Consider the following 24,937-nt stretch of genomic DNA (forward strand, 5'->3'; position numbering starts at 1 on the left):
CGAATATTTTACTATACTACTTGTCAAATTTTTAAATATGTAACGATAGCAATGTTAATGTTACTGCCAACACATTGTTTTTCATAGCTGATAGTGACAACGTATATACAATTTAATTCGATTTGTAAAAAAACAAAATTGATGATTATGACAAACCACTACAACAATACAAGTGTTTTGAGAGGAAAAATATCCGAGGAAAGTGGGTCATCGAATAAACCTTAGTTGCAAACCATGTTTTCGAGGAAACTTCCGAGGAAATACTATTTCTGAGGAAAGGTTTCCTCGAAAAACCACAAACTGATATGTAGCATACTGGCACACTGATGTTGCAGACTGGCAGAACAGGTGAGTGATTTGATCAGTGTTTTCATGGAAAGTTTCCTCGAAATGCCACGGGAAGATATGTCACATCCTGACATCGAGACAAGTGATATGATCAATATTATAGTTTACATTAATTTTTAAATATTTTAAAATGTAATAATTGTCCGAGGAAAGTTTCCTCGCAAATATTTTAAAACATCGTTGGTGTGTCAAGTTTGCATTAAAAATACTACGTTCTAAAATATAAGAAAAATTATATAAATTTGATATTTTAAAAATATTTATCGAAATAAATGAAACAAAATTTTATATGAAAATATTTACATTTATATACTTTTAAAAAAATATAATTAAAACAAGACATATAAATAATGCATTTAGTCAAAGTAGATCTTTTAAAATGGGATGGAGGGTTAAAATTAAAACAATATCAAACGAAGAAATCACAATGAAGAAAACTCAAATGAAACCTAAAAATATATAAAAATCACTTATTTAAATAAAAATATATATAAAATGATTAAGAGGGAGTGGTTTCGAATCAAAATTAATCCTAGATCACCCCTTTCTAGTAGATGAATATAAGAAGAAAATCAAAGAGAAAATAGGGTTTTGACCCATAGATGTGTTTAAAAAAAAATTGGTGTTTTAATTTTTTTTCCCACTAATGTTACTTCTTTTTACTACCGCCAATACAAGTACACTTGTGCATATGGTGCAGTTGTGCATGTTAGCCAAAGCCCCAATACAAAGGTTATTTGTAAATTTAAAAGGAGGAAATGGGACATGCTGTAAAATATCATTCACTGCCAACTACTCTCTCTGTTAAGCTAAAAAAAACTACTCTTTCCGTTATTTTTTTAGTGTCGTTTGAGAATCGTGCGCGCTATTTATATAATCTACTTTGACCATAATTTTTATTAATATATAAAATCAAATGTTAGCAAATAAGATATCGTTCAATTTGTCTCGATGAATACTTTCAAAATATAAATTTTCATATACCCTTTTTTATAATATACAATTAAAGATATTAGTAATCAAAGTTGTACATTGAGATGTGTTCGGTTGTCAAAAACGACACTGAAATGTTTTTCGCCAAATCATCTCGTATACTCCACTTATATGGTATTATGTGGAAGAATAATTAATTCATATTGGAAGTTGGTCTAAAACTATTTTTATTGGAAAAAGAATAATTTCTAGGGTTTAGTCAAAAAAGAATAATTTCATCGACAAACAAGCTCTCCGTCAGAATCACCGTTAATTTTTATAACTCCATCGTATGCGCTCTGCTGTGCCTTGATGATGCTGTGGATTGTTAGTTTGTAGAGGTTGAAAGCCATGATAGATAGAAGGTCCTTTGAAGGCGTGTAGCAGAGGAAGGATACCAGTTGGCTCAAGTAGATCTTCTATTATTCATCAAGTTATACCAGTGTTGCCTTGTTGGCTATTGCCTTTTCTGTTCCTTGTAGGCTTCTGTAGTAGCCTCGTTTTTATATTCACAAAAAAACCCCGAAGGTGTTACATGCATAGAAAATCACAAGTGTGTTTTTATTTTTTGGGATTAACTAACCATCTTTATTTACTTATAAAATGCGTAGCTGTATTTTATTTCAATTGTGGGGCACACAAATACACCAACTATTTTATGATCGGGAATATCGCATTATATATTCAGGAGCCAGAAATCGATCTCAGACACTTTACTTATTCGCCTTAAGAGTGGAATTCTAACCACTGGGCTATTTGACTAAAAAAAGAAAAACGGATGTCAAGCAACACATAAATGAGATAACTCATATGATCAATGATTTAAGGTTTTGAGTGAAGTTGTGGTGTCTAATGTGATGATTGCGTGTTTTAGACTCCCTTCATACCCAACAATAGTATTATAGTTGATGGTTTGATAAAAGATTTTGCATATGTGAATCAATAACGGTGCAAGTCTATGTGAAAAGTATATATTGAACAACGTATAAATGAGATGACTCGTATATCAATAATTTAAAATTTTAAATAAAGATAGGAAGTTCAATTCAATTATGTGATTATTCAAAATTCAAAATAATGATCTCCGGTGTTTTAGACTTACATTTTTTAAAGTTTAAGGGTGTGTTTGGTAACACAAATAAGCTAACTTATAGTTTTTTTTTGTACATAGCTTATAGCTTATTATATGAGCTTATAAGCTTGTTTCAAAAAATTAAAGGTGTTTGGTAACAAACTTTTTTTACTAGCTTATAGTTTTTGTTCAAATGCTATTTCAAGTAGCGTTTGAGCTTATAGCTTATAGCTTTTTACACTTTATTCCATTTTTACCCTTTAATTTAATAACTACCGACACTAAAAAAGAAACTACCCACTATCAATTATGTCATTTTATATTTATTAACCACTTTAAAAGCTAATTTTACCAAACACTTTAATTTCAATTAGCTAGCTTTTCAACTATCAGCTAACTTATTAGCTATCAGTTAACTTATAGCTTATTTTTACCAAACAAACTCTAAGCTAAAAGAAACGCACCCATAAATGTGCAATATTTAGAGATTTTTAATCATCTAAAATTTATTTTGATCTGAGGACTTCGTAAGCGCTTCACATATCATGTTATCAATATCACAATCTATTCGATTCAACGTAATATAATGTGGCATGTTACGGTGTTAAAAGTGTCACAATCCATTATTGGGTGCAGGTTTAATTTCCGTCATTATTCAAGCTTTGGATTGGTTTCTTCACATCTCCATTTCATTAGCCTAGCTTCCTCAGAAAATCACACTATCATTGTTTTTTACTCCTCACAGCCCTGTTTCCCACTTCCACTCTGTTGCAACTCCATCCCTCATTATTCCTTTCACTATTGCTTTTTGCATGAAAGATTTCAAGAATAAAAACAAATTTCTCCAATTTCTATAAACAAAAAAAAAACATGAAAGTTAACAATGCTCACAAATCACAAATACATGAAAGTTCAGTATGAGGACAAAGATGCAGAGTTGGGATTTGAGACGCCAAATGAAAGTGGAAAGTTGTAGGGTAGGGCTGGTCACCAGGAGATGGCTGCAGAGATGGAAAAGGCGGAGAGAATCAGTTTGGTTTTTTTTTTTTTTTAAGTGTAGGGATATTTTGATTTTCTAGGTGAAAAGTGTAGAAATTAAAATGGGAGGTACTTAGGTTTTAACATTGACCACAATTATCGAACTTGTTGGTTGAAAAAATCAAAATTCGGTCAAAAAGCAAATGATAGTCTCCAAACTACAATTAAAAAAATCTACACAAATTTAATACGTACTACTTCTAAAAGCAAATTGTACTCTGTCAAAAAGCCAAATTCGGTAATTACAGCATCATACAAAACGCTTCAAGTGATAGTGAACTAGTAGTTGCAAACTAGTTGACCTTACATAACAAGTTAACTGATTTTCAGCCCAAACAGTAATACCCAGCACTAACAATCTGTCATATATTGACTCAAACCGTAATGTATTCCACATAGCTATACATGAAAGTTCAGCGTCTAATTTATACAAGAGGACAAACGAAAATGAAAAGTTAAAAAACATATAAACACCAAACTCAACGAGAAAAATTAAACAGTGCAGGTAAAGAATGGTCATGAAACAAGCCCAGATATAAAAGTAAACATAAGGCAAACCCAATAGTTAATCATTAATGTGCAAGCTGGTAATAGAAAAGTAAAACAATTGAATTTTGAACTTGACACAAAAAGACACCTTCATCCGTATCCATGTTATCGGAACTCTCAATAAGAACTCACAAGAAATGGATGCTGGCAAACTCCACACTCAATGGTCTCAGAACCTGAGCTAGGTACCTGAACCTGCAAATATTCCAAAACAAAGCCAGAAAGGAAGATTAAGATGACTTATTGATGCATACTAATATAGGATAGCAGCAGGAAAATTTAGCAAAATATTCAAACCTGCAGATGGACAGTGCATATAGGACATGCAACCTCCTTCATCCGTCTCCCAGAACCATCAGACTTGGAACCTACAAATCAGATCACTTAACTGAGCCACAAGAATTAATTTGCAAATCTTGATAAATAAATAAATCCACCCATTTGAACTAAATTACCCACACAACAGATTACTTAAAATCTGCATCATTTTAAAAGAGATGAATAAAAAATCTTCAGCAATATTACACCAGACTCCAAAAATTGAACCAAGATTACATTACCTGATGACTTCCGATTTCTCTCCAGCTCCTCCTGACAAGACATTCACCAACAAAACAAATCAGCATTTGAAGCACGTCACATAATAGAAGATTAACCAAGAAATTATATAAACAAATTTAAACCCTTCCATGAGTAAGAAAAACCAAGACACAAATAGTACAGCATGCCCCAAATGTTCACCTGAAGTTTCCGAGCAAGATCCTCATGACTCTGCAGAATTGGTTTACTTGATGACTCTTTAGCACTAGTCAGCCTCTGAGTCACTTCTGCCTGCACAGCATGATAATAAGAAACTTAAGAACATGGCTTCTACAATTTTAACAATCGACCCACTAAATCAATTGAAAATTAAGTAACAGAAATGGGGGGGGGGGGGGTGGCTTTTGACAGGAAAAAAAAAGCTCCTAACTGATAGAGTTAATATCATCATTACTATCTAAGCAATTACAAAAGCAGTCACATTTCAAAAAAAAATCTCTTTTCCATTATTTCCGAAGAAATCAAGAAAAAAACAGATGGGCCTCTCATGAGAGTATAATACTGGAATGAGATTTTATGCTTGGTGCACCAACATAATTGACAGGTGGCATGGGATGAAAGGCAGCGAATATTCTAGAAGGGGAGAGAAAGAACTATATGAAGGAAACGGTGGGCACCAAAGAGGATATCTGAAAATTAGGAATCGGTTTTGGGTGGTTCGGTCTGAAAGAAGCTAGTTCTCTCTCAGAATTGGCTTTTATATTTTAATGTTTTGCTACTGATCATCTTGCAAGGAGTATAGCCCATTCCATTGCCATTTCAATCCTTTCTCAATTGCAATGTTATCTTGTAAAGAGGATTCATCTTCTATTGATAGAGTTACCCATACATTTTTCTTGGTTTTTTTCAATTCTGATTTCTGGTTCATATAGAAAACAAACTAACAAAATTGTCAGACATACCATGCATCGGTCGCAAACTCGTACTGGCTGAGCATTCTCTTCAGCAGTTAGAGCAATTCTACCATGTGTACATTTGTCACAGAAAATATCACCACAGTTCCTACAGTGATGCTGGAAGAAGCAAAACGCTGTCATTAGAAAAACATCACAAAAAACAGAAAACATAGCCATGAGGAAAGAAACAGGGAGATCAACCTTGCGGTTAAAAGCCCCAAAATCAGTGCCACAAGCGGTACATTTTGAGACTGCTTCATCTGGGACCTGTGCACAAAAAGAACTAGGTAAAGATTCCAATAGTGATATCTTATGAACAAGGACCCTGGTACTAAATTATGATAATAAAGTTGATTAAAATTGATTACATTTAGAAATTTTCCAAGAGTTAATAGAGAGGAAGGCTAACATTTGGTAAATTAATAGAATAATATGGTGGCCCCTAATAAAAATTGACAAAAATTATGCTATAACCTTAGGATCCTTTAGTTAGGGGAGGGGGGAACTAAAATTGGATATATTGTTACCCAATGATCTTTCTCTTCATTGGCAGGTTTGATGATATTCATCCAATCACCGAGGCCTTTCTTTCTTTCGGCAGTCTGTTCATTTATTTTCAATGATTCAGCAGGCCTCCTACTGCCACCCATTTCCTTGAACTGCATTAAAAAATGAGTAATTAAGACATAAAACAAACAATTGTCAACATTGAAAACAATATTGGAAAACTTAATATGTAGTCAAACCTCAAGAACAAAACGACTACAAGCTATTTAACTGGATTAGGGACTGGCAAGGAGTAAGGACGAAAGAAGTGATTAGTATTTTAATCATTGCAAGAGACACTGGTACAAACTGACAGCTTTTAAGGAATATGAACCAATGTAATTATAAATAAAAAATTGGTGATTAATGTAATTAAATTCGGGTCTTGCTAACAAGTGCCCTAAGGTCATAAGGGGACAAGTTAAGGAATCAAAAATAGAAATTTCATCTTGGAATTTGTGCTGAAATGAATATTTTAAACTTCTAAAGAATAAATAAACAACTTCCAAGATACATTTCTATTTTAGTTCCTTAACATGTGCCCTTACCATGAATTCATTATTGGAGACATGGACAACACTATTTCACAGCTCTTATGTTTTAAGGAATATGAACTATTTTGTCTAGGCATAAGCATGGATTTGGTGTAAAATACTTCATGTGAAACTTTCGTATGTATTGTACTTGCTGCCTTGCTAGTACTTGAGGATTTTGGGAATATCTCTCTGTTTGCCAGTGTCAAAAGTCAAAATCGTGAAGTCTAATTAAGATGGCTATTTATCAAGAACAACGGTTAAATTCAACATCATTTGAAGAAGGTGCATACAAAGTGACATTAAATCCCCAAATTTCTTTTCTTCTCTAAGCAACACTTGTTGATAATTCACAGGCCCAGACATGCATTACAATTACATATTCATGAGATCAATTAGATAGAAAATTTGAGGTAGATATTTAACAGCAAATATAACAAATTATATCCAATTAATAATCAGTCTTCATTTGAGCATCAAAGGCAAAAAGGTTCAAGATACACTTTCCATTAGTGATAGACTCTACCACCATCTGAGATGTATTTTTGGAAGAGGTTCAAATGGGAAAAGGACAAGAAAGGTTTAGAAAGGGGGAGAATCACGCTACAGAAAAGAAAAGATGATGTGATGAGCATGGATGTATGAATAAGATTTAAGAAGGAAGAGTATCAAGCATTCTCAAAGCTATCTGTCCTTCTCTTATTTTTGTTCATCTATCTTACTATAGCCCTGCTGTGACTGGCACTTTCTCATACTACTAGAGGAAATGTAATTCAGATTGTTCTTTATTTCAATTTTGTTCCAGTCCAATCATCAATCTTATTGCAACTCAAACATGGCAAGCAACTAAAACTAAATCATTTTTCAAACCTTACAGAAAATACAAAAATTCAATGTCTTTTCCATAAATTTTTCATGTTGTACCCAATTTATCAAAAAAAAACATGAACTATGTATTGTCATGACAGAAGGTTGAAATTCTTCAAAAACCTGTATGGTCGCAGCAGTCACTGTATCCAAAAGTGTGTTGGTAGTGTAACTATTAGATTGCAATCTAATTCGTCTTGGCTCAATGTCTACAGGGCTCTTCGACCAAAATGCAAAGGTAGATGAATCGAATCTCTGCATTATTCAATTAACAAAACATTATATTTAGATTGAACAGGAAAATGAATCTTACATTCACAGATACAATGAATATGAAAGAAATCAAGATGCTCACATCACATCTTGTTATGTTCTCAAGAGGATATATTCTCAACGTCCGACTGGTATTTGGATCTAGCATGCGAAGTCCATCCAAACCAACCTGAAAAAAGATACATTAACAAAGTTATATACTCAAATCAGCAACAATGCCAAACTATATGCAAAAATTCTTTTGAAAGAAAAAAATAAATCATAAATTGTCTGCATCATGGATTGAGTGAATGCCTAATAGTCTCTAAAAAAATTCAATCTTTTGTTCACAAAATGAATAATAAATGAATAAATGCATGACAAAACCTTTTCTATTTATTATTACTTTGTTTACACAAATAGAGTAATCCACTAGGCCAAGCATAATTATTATGGTTTTGTATTATCAAATCCATCTAGACTGAAATTACTTCTATGAGTTCTATATTTTGGCTCAATGTCATAAACCAGAGGCCTGTTTGGATAAACAACTTATTTGCAACTTATAGCACAAGCTATTTTTATAGCAAAGGATAAAGTAAAGATAAATTGTTTTCATATATGCTATGAGCTATTTTCACAAGTTATATTGGAGAACTTATGAATATTAGCTGAAAAAAACCTATGAAAATTGTCATGAGTTGTTTTCATTAGTTCTCCCAAACAGTTTCAATAAAATTCTGTCGGTAGATAAGAATTAAGCTACTTATACAAAAACAGCATTAAGCTAACCAGATCCAGCTTTAAGCTACTTTTACAAAAACAGCACAGCACGCCCAGGTACCCAATAACCCACCCAACCAATAGCCTGACTGCATTATTGTATCTAGACCTGTTTGGATAAACCACTTAATTAAGTGCTGATGGCATAAGGACTTATCATGCAAGTGTTTATGTATAACCTATTTCTATAACAAAGATGAACTATATGTTGTTTTCATAAGATAAACTTTTTCAAACAAACACTTGTCGCCGGATAAGCTCAAATAAGCAATACCAAACAGGCCCATAATCTAATAAATAATTGGAATTGATTTTATTCGAAAGCTAAAGAAGCACAATAAAATACACAATCAAAACAAATGCCTCTAGTTGCTATCCTCTTCATACCTGGCAGAGAACATCCATTGTACTCTGACCACCACTCTCTGCCAGCAGCTTGACACGAAACTTTTGCACTCCACTTTTGGCATCTTCTTGTGTATCAACCTTCGGCACAGCTTTCACAATCTTACTTGGCACAGAAGATTCTTTCGGAAAACTAATCGGCCTCCCAAAATCATCAAACGAAGGCGTTGAATTTGACGAATTTGAATTCCAAGTTGAAGATTTAGGAGCCGTACCACGTGCACCATACGGTTCAACTTTTCCCCCTTGATAAGCATAAACTCCATCTCCATAACCTTCATCAGCACCACCACCGGATTCATACCTAGACAAACCACCATCATGACGCGTACCATACAATTCGGATCCCAAATCAGAACTTCTCCGATTAAAACTTCCATACCGGTCATCAAAATAACCACCACCAGCGCCAGCAGCACCGGCACCGTAATCAGATTTCACCGGATTCTCGTATTGGCTTTGGTATGACGAAATCGGAGGAAGGGAAGATGCGGTTTGAGGATACGGTGCCGAATTATACAACGATGAATTGGGAATGGGATTGGGATTAGGGTTAGGGTTAGGAGGTGCATAATTTGGAGCGGTGTGATGTTGATCGTAGGGTGGATAAAATGGCTGTGACGGTGGTTGTTGATAAGGAGGATTGGATTCAATGGTAGGATTGAAATTAGGGTTGGAAGAAGGAAGAGGTTCGGGATTATGAGGAGGGTAAGGAGAATAATTGGAATAATCATAATTGGGAGTGAAAGGAGGTGCAGAAGCGTAGTGGTTCGGAATTGGATCGGATTGAGGAGGGGGTGTAGGGTTGGGGTTTTGCTGCATATGAGGGAATTGATAGTATGGAGCGGAGGTGTAATCTCCTTGATGCATGATTGAATTGAATTGAATGGAAGAGGATATTGAGTTTGTGTGTGTTAACGGAGAAGAAGAAAAGAAGTGATCAGAAGGATGATGAAGTGATATGATACGATATGATATAGAAACAGCGTAGAAGTCGCGCTAAATAGGTTGCAGCTACTTTATTCTTTTTCTCAGCATCTTCCCCTTTTAAAATATTCATATTATCAATTTAGTATGAATTTTTATTAAAAAATAAATGAAATATAGTAATTTAAAAATCACCTAAAAAAATAATATATCTATGTGTATATTAGAATTGGGATGAGTGCTGTTGTAAAAAAAAAAAGAATGTGTGGTCAGTACATATTGAAATTAAATATTTTAGATTTTTTGTCTAATTATCTCATTTAAATTTGTTCGTTTCATACAAAAAAAATTATCATGACATCAAAATACTTCTTTGTATACAATAAATATTTGAAGTTGCATCCGGATCTTGTTCTTCTGTATTTTTTAATACTAAGTAGAAATGCAGCACCGATATCATGATCTTTTGTATATTTGAATACCAAGTGAAAATGAAAGTGCGCTATTTATAGAGAAAAATCTATATGATTTCGTTAATTTTATGTTGTACTGCAAGCACTTGAATTGTTGGATGTGTAGTACACGGGGAATGGATTCTCTCAAGTGTGATTTACACTTGAGAGAATAAAGTGTAATCTAACACCATCTAAATTCATTTTCTCTAAATTTTTATATATTTCTCTCTCTTGATCAATGGTAACAAACCACACTTTATTCTCTCAAGTGTAAATTACACTTGAGAGAATCCATTCCCGTAGTACAGGTGACCAAAAAATTATATTATGTTAATCACATAATATGACTATGTTAATCACAGTTGTTTCCACACGACTTCCTCAACTCTAAAATTAAACTTCTAAAGTCTTTTTTTTTTAGTATCAACATTGCAGCTACTAAAATTAAACTTCTAAAGTCTTCTCTTTTAGTATCGAGATTACGGCTAGCAATAGAAAGAGGAGTTCAATCAGAAGACAGTAAAGTCTGATCAATATGAGCCTCTCTGACTCATTGGATTCATATTTCATACAATGTCTTAGGGTTATAGGTTTGTTTAGATAAACAATTTTTGAGCTCATTCTATATGGAGAGATTTTTTATTGAATATATACCTACACTTCTCATTACATTACAGTGTGTGACAACAAATAACCAATACGACCAGACCATAAATAATAGAACAGAACATGTTTTGCTTACAAAGACTCGCCAAACTTGGTAAAAGCAAACTTATTTAATTTGTGGTTACGACGTATAGCATTTCACTATCCATAGATTGAAGAAATAGTCTACTTATGCTCATTCATTCTGGAAGACTGTCCTACTGCATGTTCCATCTCAGAAAACCAATTCCCAATCCTTGTGTGCTCTACCATATCACGACCTGACTTGAGGTGACGGATGGGTCTTAGAACACCAAAAACAGCAAGATCTGCTAAATTAGGTTGCAAATCACCTGCCAAAATTCACAAATATAATAAGCACTTAGAAGTTACGAGTTTTCGTGGTAACATATATGGCTGACATTTGCCGTCAAAAAACATATATGGCTGACATTTGCCGTCAAAAAAAATATATATGGATGACATTTTTTTGTAGCATATATCAATCTCAATTATGCTTGTTGAATTTGAAAATACCAAGAAATTTTCGACCCTTCAAAGCATCAACCCATTGTTCAGCAGCTCCATACAACGATGCACGCTCATCAGTGATATTGTGTCTCTTCTTCAATTTCTTTGACACGAAATACATGGCAGCAGCCCCACCATACTTTGCCACTAACCTCTCATATAAACTGAAATTGCCTGTGTATTCAAACGGAGAATTAAAAAATTCCATAACATACTAGACTTCAGTATAAAAAGCAGAAAATGAGAAGGAAAAAAGGAAGAAAAAAACAACAAATATTGAAGGTGAATGGAAAAAAAAAAAGTAACCATCCTTTTTTCTGGTTGATAAAAATTGCTTCACAATAGGCATAAAACTAATGTAGTTTTACTTTTCAAACTGAGTACAAAGAGCAAGAACATAAAGTGGGGTACGCATTATTTTGTGATACGTAGAAAGAAAATACCCCTCTCCCTCTATCTGTAGTATCCTTTCAAAGTAAATACCTCTCTCTATCTATTGGTATAAACACACCACTTTTAAAAACATGGACTAGTTGAACATGACTTGCTTAAATTTGAACAAAGCAAAACAGATTGATGAATCAGGAGGTTAGTATTTAGTAACGTCATAAATCTACACAGACAGAACAACATTCACCCAATAGTTCATAATATCAACAAGTTTGCATGAAATAACTGAATGTAACAAGTTTGCCTGAAATAACTGAATGTAATGAGCTATCGGATCTTAAAAATGAATTCTCTTCACATTTGGAAAATGACGAAGGAAAGGATTAATTTAAACTTCCAAGCAAATATTAAAAGTGAACTATACTTTTATTAGCTGAAATATATTAAATTTATCATGTTCTAAAAATAAATAAAGGAAAGTTCACAACAGATAGATTTGTAGTAAAAACCTTACCTTTGGTGGTAATATAATCAAATGATTCAAGAGCTTCCGAAACAGTTCGATATATGTTTGGCGACAAAACATGCACCAAGTGATTGTCTACCCACCTATATAACAAGTCACAGCATAACATTCATTTGATAAGTCAAGGCCAAAGCCATATCACCGTATGCACTTAGCATCCAGTATTACAAAAAGGAAGACAACCAATAATTGCAGGGGAAAAAACTCCTAACAATGGCAGCAATGCCAAGAGTTTTAAATTGAAGTTTGCAACTACATCAGCTGTATTTATTTGCAACTCTCTACAATATAAAAAATCGCGATGTAACCACAACCGTAGTTTAGAACCTTGGCAGTGGTGCGAGCACAACAAGATTTAACCTAATAATATAGCTAGATGCCTAGATCCTACTAGTAGGCAACCAAGTAGTTCAAAATTCAAATAAGCAAACAGAAATTATTAGAAAAACCTACTCGCGCCACTTCTTCTCTTCGTCTGCATTTAGATCATAATCTGGATGTATCCTTTTGATCAACTTATCAATTATATCTGACCAAAAAAAAAAGGGCAAAGTTCACATTTCAGAACAATATTCTATAGACATAATCCACAAATGGAAAAGTATTAATAAGAGAATTATAAACCTGAAGAATCAAGCTTTTTCAAAAAAAAAAAAAAAACCTGAAGAATCAACTAATTGTTCACCATCAACAGTGACAATTGGCACCTTCTTGTAATCAGACCATTTAATCTCTTTCTTGTTCATTGGATTTACTTCAACCACTTTGTACTCAATACCATGATAATCTAAAAAAGCTGGAGACAAAAAAATCAATGCAAAACAAAAAAAATTAGGAAATTCAAAGCAATATTCATCTTAATTAACACAAAATGTTGAAATTATACCTTTAACCTTGTTGCAGAAGGGGCAAGCTTCATACTGAAAGAGAACAACTTCTTTGGGATTGAAGCTATTTTGTTCGGCGCCTCTCGTCTTGAGGTCTTGCTGCGGCGTAGACGTTGCGGCGGCGGTGGCAGCAGAACTATAATACCTAAATCCGATGACGTCGCTGCGAACAATAGGGGGAGTTGATAGGTCCGAGCGATCAACGAGATTCTGAGGGATGGAATAAGAACAATATGTTGCGGCGTAGGGAGCTGGTCGCGGATGTCGGAGAAAGGTGGAAGCGGCGGTGGAGTTGACTCTTAAGGCTCTGGCGATTGATATTGCTCCATTGAGACCCCTCATACTTGCTAGTTCAGCTAACTAACGAGTCACCGATACAAACCAACCAGGGTAGAAATATGCTTCTGGCAGGGTTTAGGGTTTTGTCTAATTTAGTGATAAATAATTTTTACCAGGAGAATTGTGGAACACTTTTTCCCAATTAAGGGGTGTATTGGATTGGGATTTCATGGGATTTTAAAAGACTTTTTTATGACAAAAAAATCTTGAGGTATTCAATCAAGACTTTTAAAAAAGTTAAATAAATCTTGTGGTATTCAATCAAGATAAATAAGATTTTTTTTTCAGGGCAATAAAATCCGTTGGTATTCAATTGAGATTTGTTCCTACTTTTAAAATGTCTGTTGGTATTCAAAAGTCTACCGATTTTTATGGATTCTTGTTTAGAATGGATTTTGAGAGACTTTTTAGTTGAAAATACACTTGACAGACTTTTTCAACAATCTCACCAAAAGCCTTGAGACTTTTTTGAACTCTCCAAGACTTTTTTACTTTCATCTGTATCAAATTTCTTCTTCTTCTTCACAGTTCATCATCACTGCACCCGATTTTTTCTTCTTTTCTTTGTTCATTTTTTCAACAATCTTCCCAAAAGCCTTGAGAATTTTTCAAACTCTTCAAGATTTTTTACTTTCATCATCATTATACCGGTTTTCTTCTTCTTTACCTATCAAATATGTTTTTTTGCAAAAAAATATTTTAACAAATTCTACATCTTTTTTACAAAGTTTTGATTAATTACAACGGCAAACAAATTTTTTCGTCACACATTCATCTGCTTCTATTTTCCATCAATGGTTGTGGTGGTGATAACCTTTTTATTGGTTATTAGAAACATATACGTAAAAATGTACCAAAAAAAAAAAAACATATACGTAAAAAAAATGTAAGGTTTTTTTTAAAATCTTTGGATTCCCAAAAAAATATAATTTCTTTTATTAAAATTTATTGATTCTTTTAAAATTTTCCTAATATACAAAAGTTTCCTAATATATAAAGTGTTATGAAATCTTGATTGTAAAAAAATCTTTTGAAAAAATCTCTCAAAATCCATTCAAATCATGTGTTAAAAATCTTGATTGTAAAAAAGTCTCTGTAAAAAAGTCTTTAAAATCTCACAAAATTAATATAGTCCAACAAAATCTCATAAAATCATCAAGATTTTTTTTGCCAAAATTGTCTCATAAAATCTCAATCCAATACACTCTCCTAAAGATTGAACATAGCTAAAGATTGAACCTACCCTTTGATTACATCTTGATTAATTATTTTTTACCGAATTAATTCATTTGTTCGTTTAAAAAAATATAAAAAACAATATTATATTAAAAACAATATTTTTATGTATTCCGTAAATACTCATTTTAATTCCTCACAAATTTTTAGCGGGACATTCAGTTCTGACAAAAATAAAACTCATATTAGTCCATTTTGATATTGAAGACAGACTAGTTCTCAATTCGTTCTAACATAGGGACTAATTTTTCCCCGATATAAAAATGTCATGAACTAATTTGGATTTTCTTTTGGTCAAAGAACTATATTATCCCGTCTAAAATTTATGAAGGACCAAAATGGGTCCTCCTCTCTTATATTTGGTTCATTAACCACTATCTCGATTTATGAAACACAGACACCTCTATGATTAGGTGTGTCGCGGTGTCCGACACTCGTATGACACTCGTACGACACGTGTCGGATAGGGTCAGACCGGTGCCCAAAAAAAATCAAATTTTCCTTAACTTTGACACTCCTTTGATCGGTGTCCGACACTTGTAAGAGACTCACACGACACGTGTCCCAAAAAAAATTGTTTTTTCTTTACGTATACTCTCCTTACGCATGTATCAGACATATCTACAAGAGTTACAAATGCGTAGAAACAACAATATTGATCAATGAGAGATTGAAAACATTGCATTTTGATTACAATAATTTTAATTTTTTCAATAATAGATGGATAAATAAAGGTAAAATGTTATTATATCTTGTTTTAAAACTTTTTTAAAAAGATAACTTCCTCAACTTAGATTTGCATGTATATATTTTATGAATATGTAGCGGTGTCGATGTCCTATATTTTTTTACATTAATAGTGTCGTCGTGTTCGTGTCAGTATCGTGTTGCGGTGTCCGTGCTTCATAGATCTCAGTTGTGTTTTGGTTATAGGAATATAGGGTATAAGAGAAGTGCGATAAATTATTTTAAATTTCAATGTTTTTGAGAGAAGGAAGGGGGGTGGAAGTAAAAAATCATCTTTAACCCATTTTTGTCTTCATTACACAATATTGTAAATTACACAATATTTTATACTAAAAAAAAAAAAGTCTACATGAGCTTAGCTCAGTTGATAAAGACATCATAATTTTATACGTTGGAGTCAGGGTTAGAATCCCGGACACTCCACATATTCTCCGTGATTTTTTTTAGTCAATAGGCTACTTAACAAAAAAAAAAAAAAAAAGAATAATTGAGAATTCATAAAAAAATAAAGGAAATTTGTCAAACAAAAAATAAAAAGGAATTTGTCAAACAAAAAATAAAAAGAAGAAAAAAAAGCTTGGGCCAAAATGGGCCAATTGACCCAACATTTATCCAACCCTAAGTCACACATGTTCTCGCAGCAGCTTGTTAACGAGTAATAATGACCGAAGCTCCCATCTCCTCTCACTTTGAACTCTGAACCCTAAATTAAAACACTTGCTTCACCATCCATCTAAACCTACTCCCAATTTTCACTCCGATCGCGGCACATAAAGATTCCAATTTCATCACTTTCGCATCCGACAATTACTTTTCCATCTCTTCCAGGAGAGGTACGTCGATCTACTTTTAATTAAATCTCCGATAATTTGTTATTATTGTTATTATTATTTCTCTAATTTGAGGTTTGTGTTTGCGCCCCTCTTCAATAATTTGAGTTTTGTTGTTTTGTTAATCTTGTAATTGCCACTTCAAGTAAATTACTATTACTATTACTATATTATAATTATAATATGCAATGATATTTGGAACCATTCTGAATGATTTTACTTTGTTGCGTATGAGCTTCTTCATTGTATATAGATTTTATTTTGTTGTTTGGAAAATATCTCCTTAGCTGTTCATGTTATTTGCAAAAGTTAGTGGTTTATCTGAATGATTTGTTGGTACTAAAATTAATGGTTTATTATATGAATGAGATGAGATTTGTTGGTACACATTTTTCTTATTTGAAATTTTCGTTGGGTGCAGATTGGAGTCATTATAAAGTTAAATTTGAGGCAGTGATTCTATTTAAGTTGAAGGGTATCAAGTATTTGCAGATTTTATATTTTGTTGGTCAGCCTCCACGATGGCTGTTCATACAAAATATCGTCTCATTACTTACTCACCGGAGATTGTAGATGGGAAGCCTATTTTTGTTTCGTCGAATTGTCTACCGGCTAAGGCGTTGAAATATGAGCCGGCAGGTCATTCTTTTCATTCTGCTGCACTTAAACTTATGGGTGTTAATGAAGAAAAAGATAACAAAGATGATAATAAGAAAGTGGTTGGCGATAAGGAACAAGCTTATTTGCCAACTGATTCTTATAGCAGCAAGAGCAAAAAGAAATCTGGGGATAAAGACAAACAACAACAGGATCACTATGCATTATTGGGGTTGAGCCATCTTAGGTATCTTGCTACGGAAGATCAAATTCGTAAAAGCTATCGTGACGCTGCCTTGAGGTTTCATCCGGACAAACAAGCTGCTCTTCTACTTGCCGAGGAAACTGAGGCTGCGAAGGAGGCTAAGAAGGTTGAAATAGAAACTCATTTCCTGGCAATCCAGGAGGCATATGAAGTGTTGGTTGATCCCACCAAGAGAAGAATTTATGATTCTACCGATGAGTTTGATGACGAGATTCCAACCGACTGTGCTCCACAAGACTTCTTCAAGGTGTTTGGTCCAGCTTTTATGAGGAATGGGCGGTGGTCGGTTACTCAACCAATTCCATCATTAGGTGATGATAAGACTTCAATAAAGGAAGTTGACAGTTTCTACGATTTTTGGTATTCCTTTAAAAGCTGGAGAGAGTTTCCCCAGGAGGATGAGTGTGATCTTGATCAAGCTGAAAATCGAGAGCATAAAAGGTGGATGGAAAGGCAGAATGCAAAACTTTCGGAAAAAGCTAGGAAGGAAGAGTATGTACGGATCCGCACACTTGTTGAAAATGCTTATAAGAGGGACCCTAGAATATTGAGAAGAAAGGAAGAGATAAAGGCTGAGAAGAAAAGGAAAAAAGAGTCCAAGTTCATGGCAAAGAAGTTGGAGGAGGAAGAAGCAGCCAGAATTGCTGAAGAGGAGAAAAAACGAAAAGCAGAGGAAGATAAAAAAGCTGCTGAAGCTGCTTTGCAACAGAAAAAGGTGAGGGAGAAAGAGAAAAAGCTCTTGCGGAAGGAGCGGACACGCCTTCGAACTCTCTCAGGACCTATCTCGTCACAACACATATTTGATATTTCTGAAGACAATGTAGAAGAGCTTTGTATGTCATTTGATATTGATCAGTTGAGGGGTTTGTGCGAGAAAATGGAAGGCAAAGAGCTGTTAGAGCAGGCAGAAGCTCTAAGAGATGCAGTGAGTGGCAAGAAACATGTTGTTGATGAAAAAAGTAATCAACAAAATGGCACTGTCAAGGCTAATGGAAGCAGTAGTTCTCTAGCAGGCTATGCAGAGAAGAAGGAGAAACCTTGGACTAAAGAAGAGATCGAGCTATTGAGGAAAGGAGTGCAAAAGTTTCCCAAAGGAACTTCAAGGAGATGGGAGGTTGTTTCAGAATACATTGGCACTGGAAGATCTGTTGAAGAAATATTGAAAGCTACTAAAACCGTTCTCCTCCAGAAGCCCGATACAGCCAAAGCTTTTGACACATTTCTTGAGAAAAGGAAACCTGCTGCACAATCAATTGAATCTCCACTGTCAACCAGAGAAGAACTGGAACGGGTATCAATACCAGCAACAACACCCGAAAATAGTGCTGCCTTCTCAACAACAACAACAACACCACCAACACCAACACCAGTGGCAACGACAAAAACAACACCAACAGCACCAACGATGACGACAACTACAGCAACAAAAAACATCATCAACTCAGAAGAATCTCAAGGAGTTTCAGAACAGGAAGTGTGGTCTGCAGTACAGGAAAGAGCACTAGTTCAAGCTTTAAAAACCTTTCCAAAGGAAGCTAACCAGAGATGGGAACGAGTAGCTGCAGCTGTACCTGGGAAGACTGTGAACCAATGCAAGAAGAAATTTGCCATGATGAAGGAAAATTTCAGGAACAAGAAAACTGCAGTTTGATTTATCATTCATAGACCAAATCTGTTGAATTTTTCCCTCTCTTGCTTTTTAAATTTTATAACTTAACAGAGTATGGGCTGCTGCTCAATCGTAGCTAGGCATCTTGATCATTATTTAAACCAATATTCTATCATAGCACCGGATATATGTACCATTTTTGTCTTGAAAGAGAGTTTTGTTTTTTAAATTTGTTTTGTCTCATAGTTGTCTCCAGCAGAAAGGATGCATTTATCGTTTTTATAGTTGCTTCTATATCTTTATCTTCATATTTATAAAAGTAATCGAGTTTGAAGTTTCCAATGCAATATTTTCCCTGCTTAGATCTTGGATGTTTCTATCATTTAATAATTACTATGTTTTCTTATTTGAATGGAAAATCACTTTTATTTGTCTTTTGTCATTTATTACTGATGTACATCAGCAATGGGTTGGAATAAACGAGATAGACAATTCCAAGATCGCTCACTTTTCTCGTAGCAATGCAAAATGTCTCTCGCTGTGAATCGTAGGGACACTCTTTTCTGAGCATTGGCTGCAAATTAAAATGAAGTGTTTGCTGTATTTAAATTGCAAGACTACTATGATGGGTGGTAGTTACAAAATCTTGGACCAGGTAACTTTTATCTTCCCTAAATTTTCATTACCTGAAATGTCTTAAATGTGATGTGTATTCTATTAGTAGGAATTTCCCTTTCTCTTTTCCTATTTTGTTTTCTAAACTTTCCTCCCATGTTTTATAATGAGCTTCATCACTAGGTAAGATTGAGTCTCCCTCCGTCCCATGTTTTCTTAGCTTATATCATACACTGAATTTAATCAGAAGCTAAAAGTTATCCTTATCTCCTTTTTAAGTCCTTTTCGTATTTAACTCTTTTGCATTGAAAGGTTTATGAGTTGAGTTGTGACTAATATGATAAATACAAGAATTGTGGTATACATAACTTGAATGTTTGTTGTGCTGGGTATGCATCTGTTAATTTTTTCAATTTGAAAACTAAGCTACACAAAGTGCTATCAAAGGTTCTCACTCTGCTTCCATAACCATCGAAAGGGGAAATGCTATCATAGTATCATTAGCTTATCAAGTCATTAGGGAGGTTGGTTATGAGTCAGGATCCTCTTCAAATGGAGAGGAAATGGCAATCTACGGTCCCCTCCACAGCCGCATGTCATGTTGCATTAAATGAATCTAATGGCTCTGATTTTAACTTTTAATAAAACTTCCCCCACCGCCGTGTGCCTCCTAGAAGACTCGTTGTCCGTCCCTACGTCTCCCTCCACCTGACCTCGTTCCTTTCAGACACCCCATCGTCCGTCCTTGCTTCGCTATGCCCCTGCGCTCTTTTGCCGTGTTTAATGGAGAAACTCTGATGTTTACGAATTGTTTAACAAACTCCATACATTTGACATTAAGTTGACATAATTTAAAACAACTTTGGGTGGATACATTTATTGCCATGTCATGTGGTGAGTCCAGGTTCCCTCCATTAAATGTATCCTCCATTTAGCCAATTAATCGCATGGATGTGAAGGAGACCGGAGATTGCCAGTTCCCCTCCATTTAGTGTATATATACAACTTTAGTTTGCTTATTGCATGTCATGTGTTTCTTTTGCTTATTGTTGCCTTTACAAAATTAGCTTCTAAGTTTTTTTTTTTGTTTAGCTACTCATAGTTGTGACTTGTGATGTTTCTAACATTAGATTGAAGAAGTGTTCTCAGTTATGATTTATGTATTTTGATGTTAGTATGTTACCTGTTTTAATTAAACCTATTATATCATCTATTTATACAGCTTAGCTACATTGATGACACATGACAGTGGCTGCACTACATCATTTTCCTGCTCTCATTTTTGTTTGATCATGCAAGTGTTCTTGCTGTATTTATTTTGATTATGCTCCTTAATACAAATTTTTATTTTGATTGCATTGAGAACCCTCTTTTTTTTTTTGTTGAAGTGTATTGTTGCACTTAACAAGTAGGATTACAAAATAACGAAATATGTAAACAGGTTATTTTACGAGCAAATCTGTATTATAGAAAAACTAAGAATGTCTGAAGTTGCATTTCTCCTTCGCCAGTGCCTTCTGTGAAAACACAAATCATGTCCGATCTAGGATGTCATGGAAACTGAGATAGCAATTTAAGTTTATAGTGCATATGGTTTGAGCAATATATGATTGCATTGTTAATAATTGCAGTATAAGGTAATTGTTCATATACTGCTGTGTTGCATTTGAATGGGAAATACATGCTTCCACAACCAAATCATTGGGCTCTAATATATTTGCATTGTTGTCTTATATTGCGGATTATACACAACTCTCTTGAAAGCTTATTTTTCTGACACATTGTGCGAAGGGATTCCAGATTTCCAGTGCATATTGCCTATTGGTTACCTAAACTTGGTGCTCTATGTTTAACTCTTGGTTGATGTTATCAGATTTTTTTCCTTCTATTTTGTCTTGTAAAAATTGTTTCTCCTAAAACAAATTTATTTCAATCCCAAAAAAAGAATAATTTATTTCAGGTAATTGTTCTTGGATAACTCTTTGTGCTTTGCCTTTTATGCATGCAAAGGACACATTATGAACAATTGAAATTATGTCTCCATAGTTTCCCGACAAATAATTTGTTTCAATGTTATGAATAACACCATTGATCATTCTTCATTTTTTTAGCCGGTGGTGCTAACGCATCTTAATAAACATTGCTTCTGTTAGTTCTATTACCGGAGCACTTCAAGAAACACAGATGAAAAAGTTTCCAACACAAATTTGCAATCATTCTCACAAAATAAGAGATTACAATTACACATAGTACTACTTACGGAATTAAAAATTATTCTTATAAAATACTAAGAAGAAACATAGTACCTACTTATGGAATTTGGCGATGGTGCATAATCAATAATCATATATGCACACATCGTTTCTGTGCACCCCTAATTCAAAAACAACATAGGCAGTCACACACAAATTCAACTACAACAAAAACAAAATCGGCAAAATTACCCTCACCGATTATTTTATTCGCATATAGTCTAATTAATTACTATCTCTAGTTCTAAATATAAAAAAGATAACTTAATAGAAGTTGGATCAGTTACATCAAATTAGTCGATCCAATTTTTTTTTTATATATTTAGAACTAGAGAGAGTAATTAATAAGTCCCCCTGTAAATATGAGGTGGTTGACAAATAAGAACTTCACCGGAGGTGTAGAAGTCGCCGGAGATTATTGGTTGCTCCGTGATCAACAAAACTACCCGCTGCCACCGCAGCTTCTGTGTTGCAACTAAGTTTTGATCTCAAGAAAAACTTTGGCAAAGGCAAGCTACTAGGTGGTGGAGCAAGATTGAAAACTGACTCAGAAAAAACGTCCATGTTTCCAATAACAACTGGTAGATTTTTCGGAAGATCTTTCGGGTCGGGTCCCCATGGATTATCCATAAGAAAATCCGATACCGATATGGTTCCTGATTTCTTCTTTGTTTCTTCTTCTCTCTTTTTTGGTTTGGTTTTCTTAGGTGTTAGAGACAAACTTTGAGTGTTAAGGCTTCGTGAAAGCAAAGGTTTGTGATGAAGAGTTGCAGAAACATGTGGCAGAGGTAACAGAGGTGGTTGTTGTTGTTGTTGAGGAAGATTCAATAAACCTGCATACGTGGCAAAATTCTGAGATGTATTAGAAGAAATGAAATTGTTACTACCTCGTTTGTTTTTCTTTGAAGTTTTGATTCTTATTTGCTTGTTTGTTGTAGCAAATGATTGTTCTTTTGTGTTTGGACTCAAAACAGTATCCATTGAAAAAGAAGAAGAAAAACTAGGAAACTAAATTAAAATAGGTGAAGTGAATGATGATCTTTTTTGTCAAAATAAATAGATCAATGGCCTGTGAATTAGTTTATACAAAGATTAATTAATACAGGAAAATGTATAGTATAGTATATATAACACAAGAAAAGATTTGATATGCTAGGTGCAATAAACTAAAGAAATAATTAGATAGATAAGTAACTAAAAAACTAAAGAAAAGTTGGTATGATAAGAATTAGATGAGAGGAAGAAATGTTAGAACGTGAAGTTTATGGTAAGAGGTGACCTTGCTTTTAAAAGAGAGGGGATCTTCCTTTAATTTCAAGCATGTCACTATCTATCATCTCATACACCTTTTTAATATCGCAAAGATAGTAACGGCATTTTTTATTTTAATTTTTAGAGTGAAGTTTTTTTTTTAATCCTTCACAAATTTTTAATCGGTTTTTTGATAAAAATAAAATTTAAATTAATCTTTAATATTTTTATATTGGAGAATATTAGTCTCTGATTCGTTATAAAAAACGGACTAATTTGGTCTTTGGAGACACTCTCAAGTTTTCTCTCAAGTTTTTTTGTAAAAAATATACGGATGAATAAAATTTAATATATTTGGTTTAAAATGCTCTTCCTCAAATACTATCATTGGTATGTAGTTCAGATTTTGACAAAATATATTAATTTTTGTTGACTCACCTAAAAAGTTGGTTTTTCATTGTGATTATTAATATTTTAAAATTAAATTTTAGTCGTTATATGTGTTTTTTGGATTTGAATTCTCTAAATTTGTTTTTCCTGAATTCATCCACATTCAAGTAAAATTGAATTAAGAGAGAGAAAATATTGCATATTTAGATACATTTATGTATGTAGAAAATTTAGAAAATTATGACTTTAGAGAATCCAAATTCGAGTTTTTCGTATAAGTTATAGAGACCAAATTCAATAGTAATATTAAAGACAGATACTCATTATTCGACGAACTTAAGAAAAGAAAGGTTTCTTATAAGACATTCGATTCTAATTATAAGAAAATATTTACTACTTTTTAGATATACTAAACAGTTTAATATGTTTAGTGTATATTATTGTTTAGATACATCAAACTTTAAATGTATCTAAAAAAGATTCTTTTCTTAATTATGATGGAATGGAGTATTATTTTCTTGTGTCACGTATTTTCCTAGGTATATTACCGACAACCGCTGTAGTCGGCGACCTTTCATATGAGTTGCAATAGTTGAACACCGTGGAAAATACTGTAGGGCGGCAACCGCCGGAGCATTGAGAACCGTTGGATTTTAATTTTTAAAATAGCCGTTAAGAACAAAAGTGACCGTTGATAAGTTCATCGAGTTCCTCGAAATTAGATTTGTAGGCAGCAATCCTAGCCATACACGTCCTTATTGAAATGGGCCCTTTATTGCCCCGTGACCTCATGTGCTGGGAATCATCTATGGCTTTCCATTTTTCCACCAATAATAGCTTCGATTGGATTTGTGTTGTTGCAAACTTGCATGTCTTGATTGATAGCTCCGATTATTATTATAGGAAAAAATTTACTTTCTAGATTCATAGAATAGAATGTTAATTCATAATATGGTTTAGATGCATTAAATATTTTATTAATCTACAAAATAAACATTTTTTTTATAATAAAGACGAGAGAATACTACTCTCTCTAGTCCTTAATATAAAAGGAAATTCACATTTTAGATTTATTGAGAATCTAATGTATTTGACCTATAATTTAGACTAGATATATTAGATTTTTAATGAATCTAAAATGTAAATTTCCTCTTATATTAAGATCAGAGGGAGTACGTTGTAAGTATATTAGGTGTAAAATAAATAATATTAATTATTGTTTTTAGGAATATATTTCCTCCGGTTTTATATATAAGAAATATTTCACTTTTTAGATACATTGTAAAATTGATGCATCTAAACATTGTAGGTAGATCATAGCCGGTTATAAGTTTATTAAAATGACAATTTTTTATTTCTCCACTTTACATTTTAGTTATTTTAGATAATCTAAATTCTTGTGTTTTGTATCTACTAATAAGACAGAGTTAGTTTAGTGGCTAAGTTTTTACTAGTAGATTGGTTTGGTTTTGTTTTGTTCATAAGAATGACATACTTTTGTTTGAACGTGGAGAAAAAGAGGGGAAAATTAAACACACAAAACGAAAACGTGGGATGAGTAGTTTAACTGGTTAAGCTAATTGA

At 33.5% G+C, this 24,937-nt stretch overlaps 4 protein-coding genes across 6 annotated transcripts; 1 reads left to right on the plus strand and 3 right to left on the minus strand.

Moving 5' to 3' along the window:
- Positions 1-3,769: 3,769 nt before the first annotated feature.
- LOC123894872 (protein FREE1) lies at positions 3,770-9,932 on the minus strand. 3 transcript variants are annotated; one of them, XM_045944957.1, is made up of 10 exons: positions 8,844-9,932; positions 7,777-7,863; positions 7,545-7,676; positions 6,003-6,134; positions 5,677-5,742; positions 5,482-5,592; positions 4,721-4,810; positions 4,540-4,570; positions 4,277-4,347; positions 3,770-4,174 (listed from the first exon to the last, which is right to left on the minus strand). In XM_045944957.1, the coding sequence occupies exons 1-10, from the start codon at positions 9,729-9,731 to the stop codon at positions 4,097-4,099; spliced, it is 1,686 nt and encodes a 561-aa protein (XP_045800913.1). In that variant the 5' UTR covers positions 9,732-9,932; the 3' UTR covers positions 3,770-4,096. The 3 variants fall into 3 exon arrangements, with proteins under 3 accessions (XP_045800913.1, XP_045800912.1, XP_045800914.1); XM_045944956.1 differs by having other exon boundaries at positions 5,482-5,742; positions 8,844-9,872; XM_045944958.1 differs by lacking the exons at positions 3,770-4,174; positions 4,277-4,347 and adding an exon at positions 4,416-4,457 and having other exon boundaries at positions 4,490-4,570; positions 8,844-9,872.
- An 836-nt stretch (positions 9,933-10,768) lies between these two features.
- On the minus strand, positions 10,769-13,676 carry LOC123898302 (prostaglandin E synthase 2-like). The gene is made up of 6 exons (XM_045949223.1): positions 13,222-13,676; positions 12,997-13,131; positions 12,789-12,864; positions 12,324-12,418; positions 11,426-11,593; positions 10,769-11,241 (listed from the first exon to the last, which is right to left on the minus strand). Exons 1-6 carry the CDS (start codon positions 13,562-13,564, stop codon positions 11,075-11,077), a joined length of 984 nt encoding a protein of 327 aa, XP_045805179.1. The 5' UTR covers positions 13,565-13,676; the 3' UTR covers positions 10,769-11,074.
- A 2,457-nt stretch (positions 13,677-16,133) lies between these two features.
- LOC123896839 (dnaJ homolog subfamily C member 2-like) lies at positions 16,134-19,192 on the plus strand. The gene is made up of 2 exons (XM_045947242.1): positions 16,134-16,377; positions 16,796-19,192. The coding sequence occupies exon 2, from the start codon at positions 16,896-16,898 to the stop codon at positions 18,885-18,887; it is 1,992 nt and encodes a 663-aa protein (XP_045803198.1). The 5' UTR covers positions 16,134-16,377; positions 16,796-16,895; the 3' UTR covers positions 18,888-19,192.
- A 2,461-nt stretch (positions 19,193-21,653) lies between these two features.
- On the minus strand, positions 21,654-22,980 carry LOC123896840. Its single transcript, XM_045947243.1, has one exon. The coding sequence runs from the start codon at positions 22,691-22,693 to the stop codon at positions 22,100-22,102; it is 594 nt and encodes a 197-aa protein (XP_045803199.1). The 5' UTR covers positions 22,694-22,980; the 3' UTR covers positions 21,654-22,099.
- Positions 22,981-24,937: the final 1,957 nt, after the last annotated feature.

The sequence above is a fragment of the Trifolium pratense genome, linkage group LG7, assembly GCF_020283565.1.
Source record: "Trifolium pratense cultivar HEN17-A07 linkage group LG7, ARS_RC_1.1, whole genome shotgun sequence".
Lineage (NCBI taxonomy): Eukaryota > Viridiplantae > Streptophyta > Magnoliopsida > Fabales > Fabaceae > Trifolium > Trifolium pratense.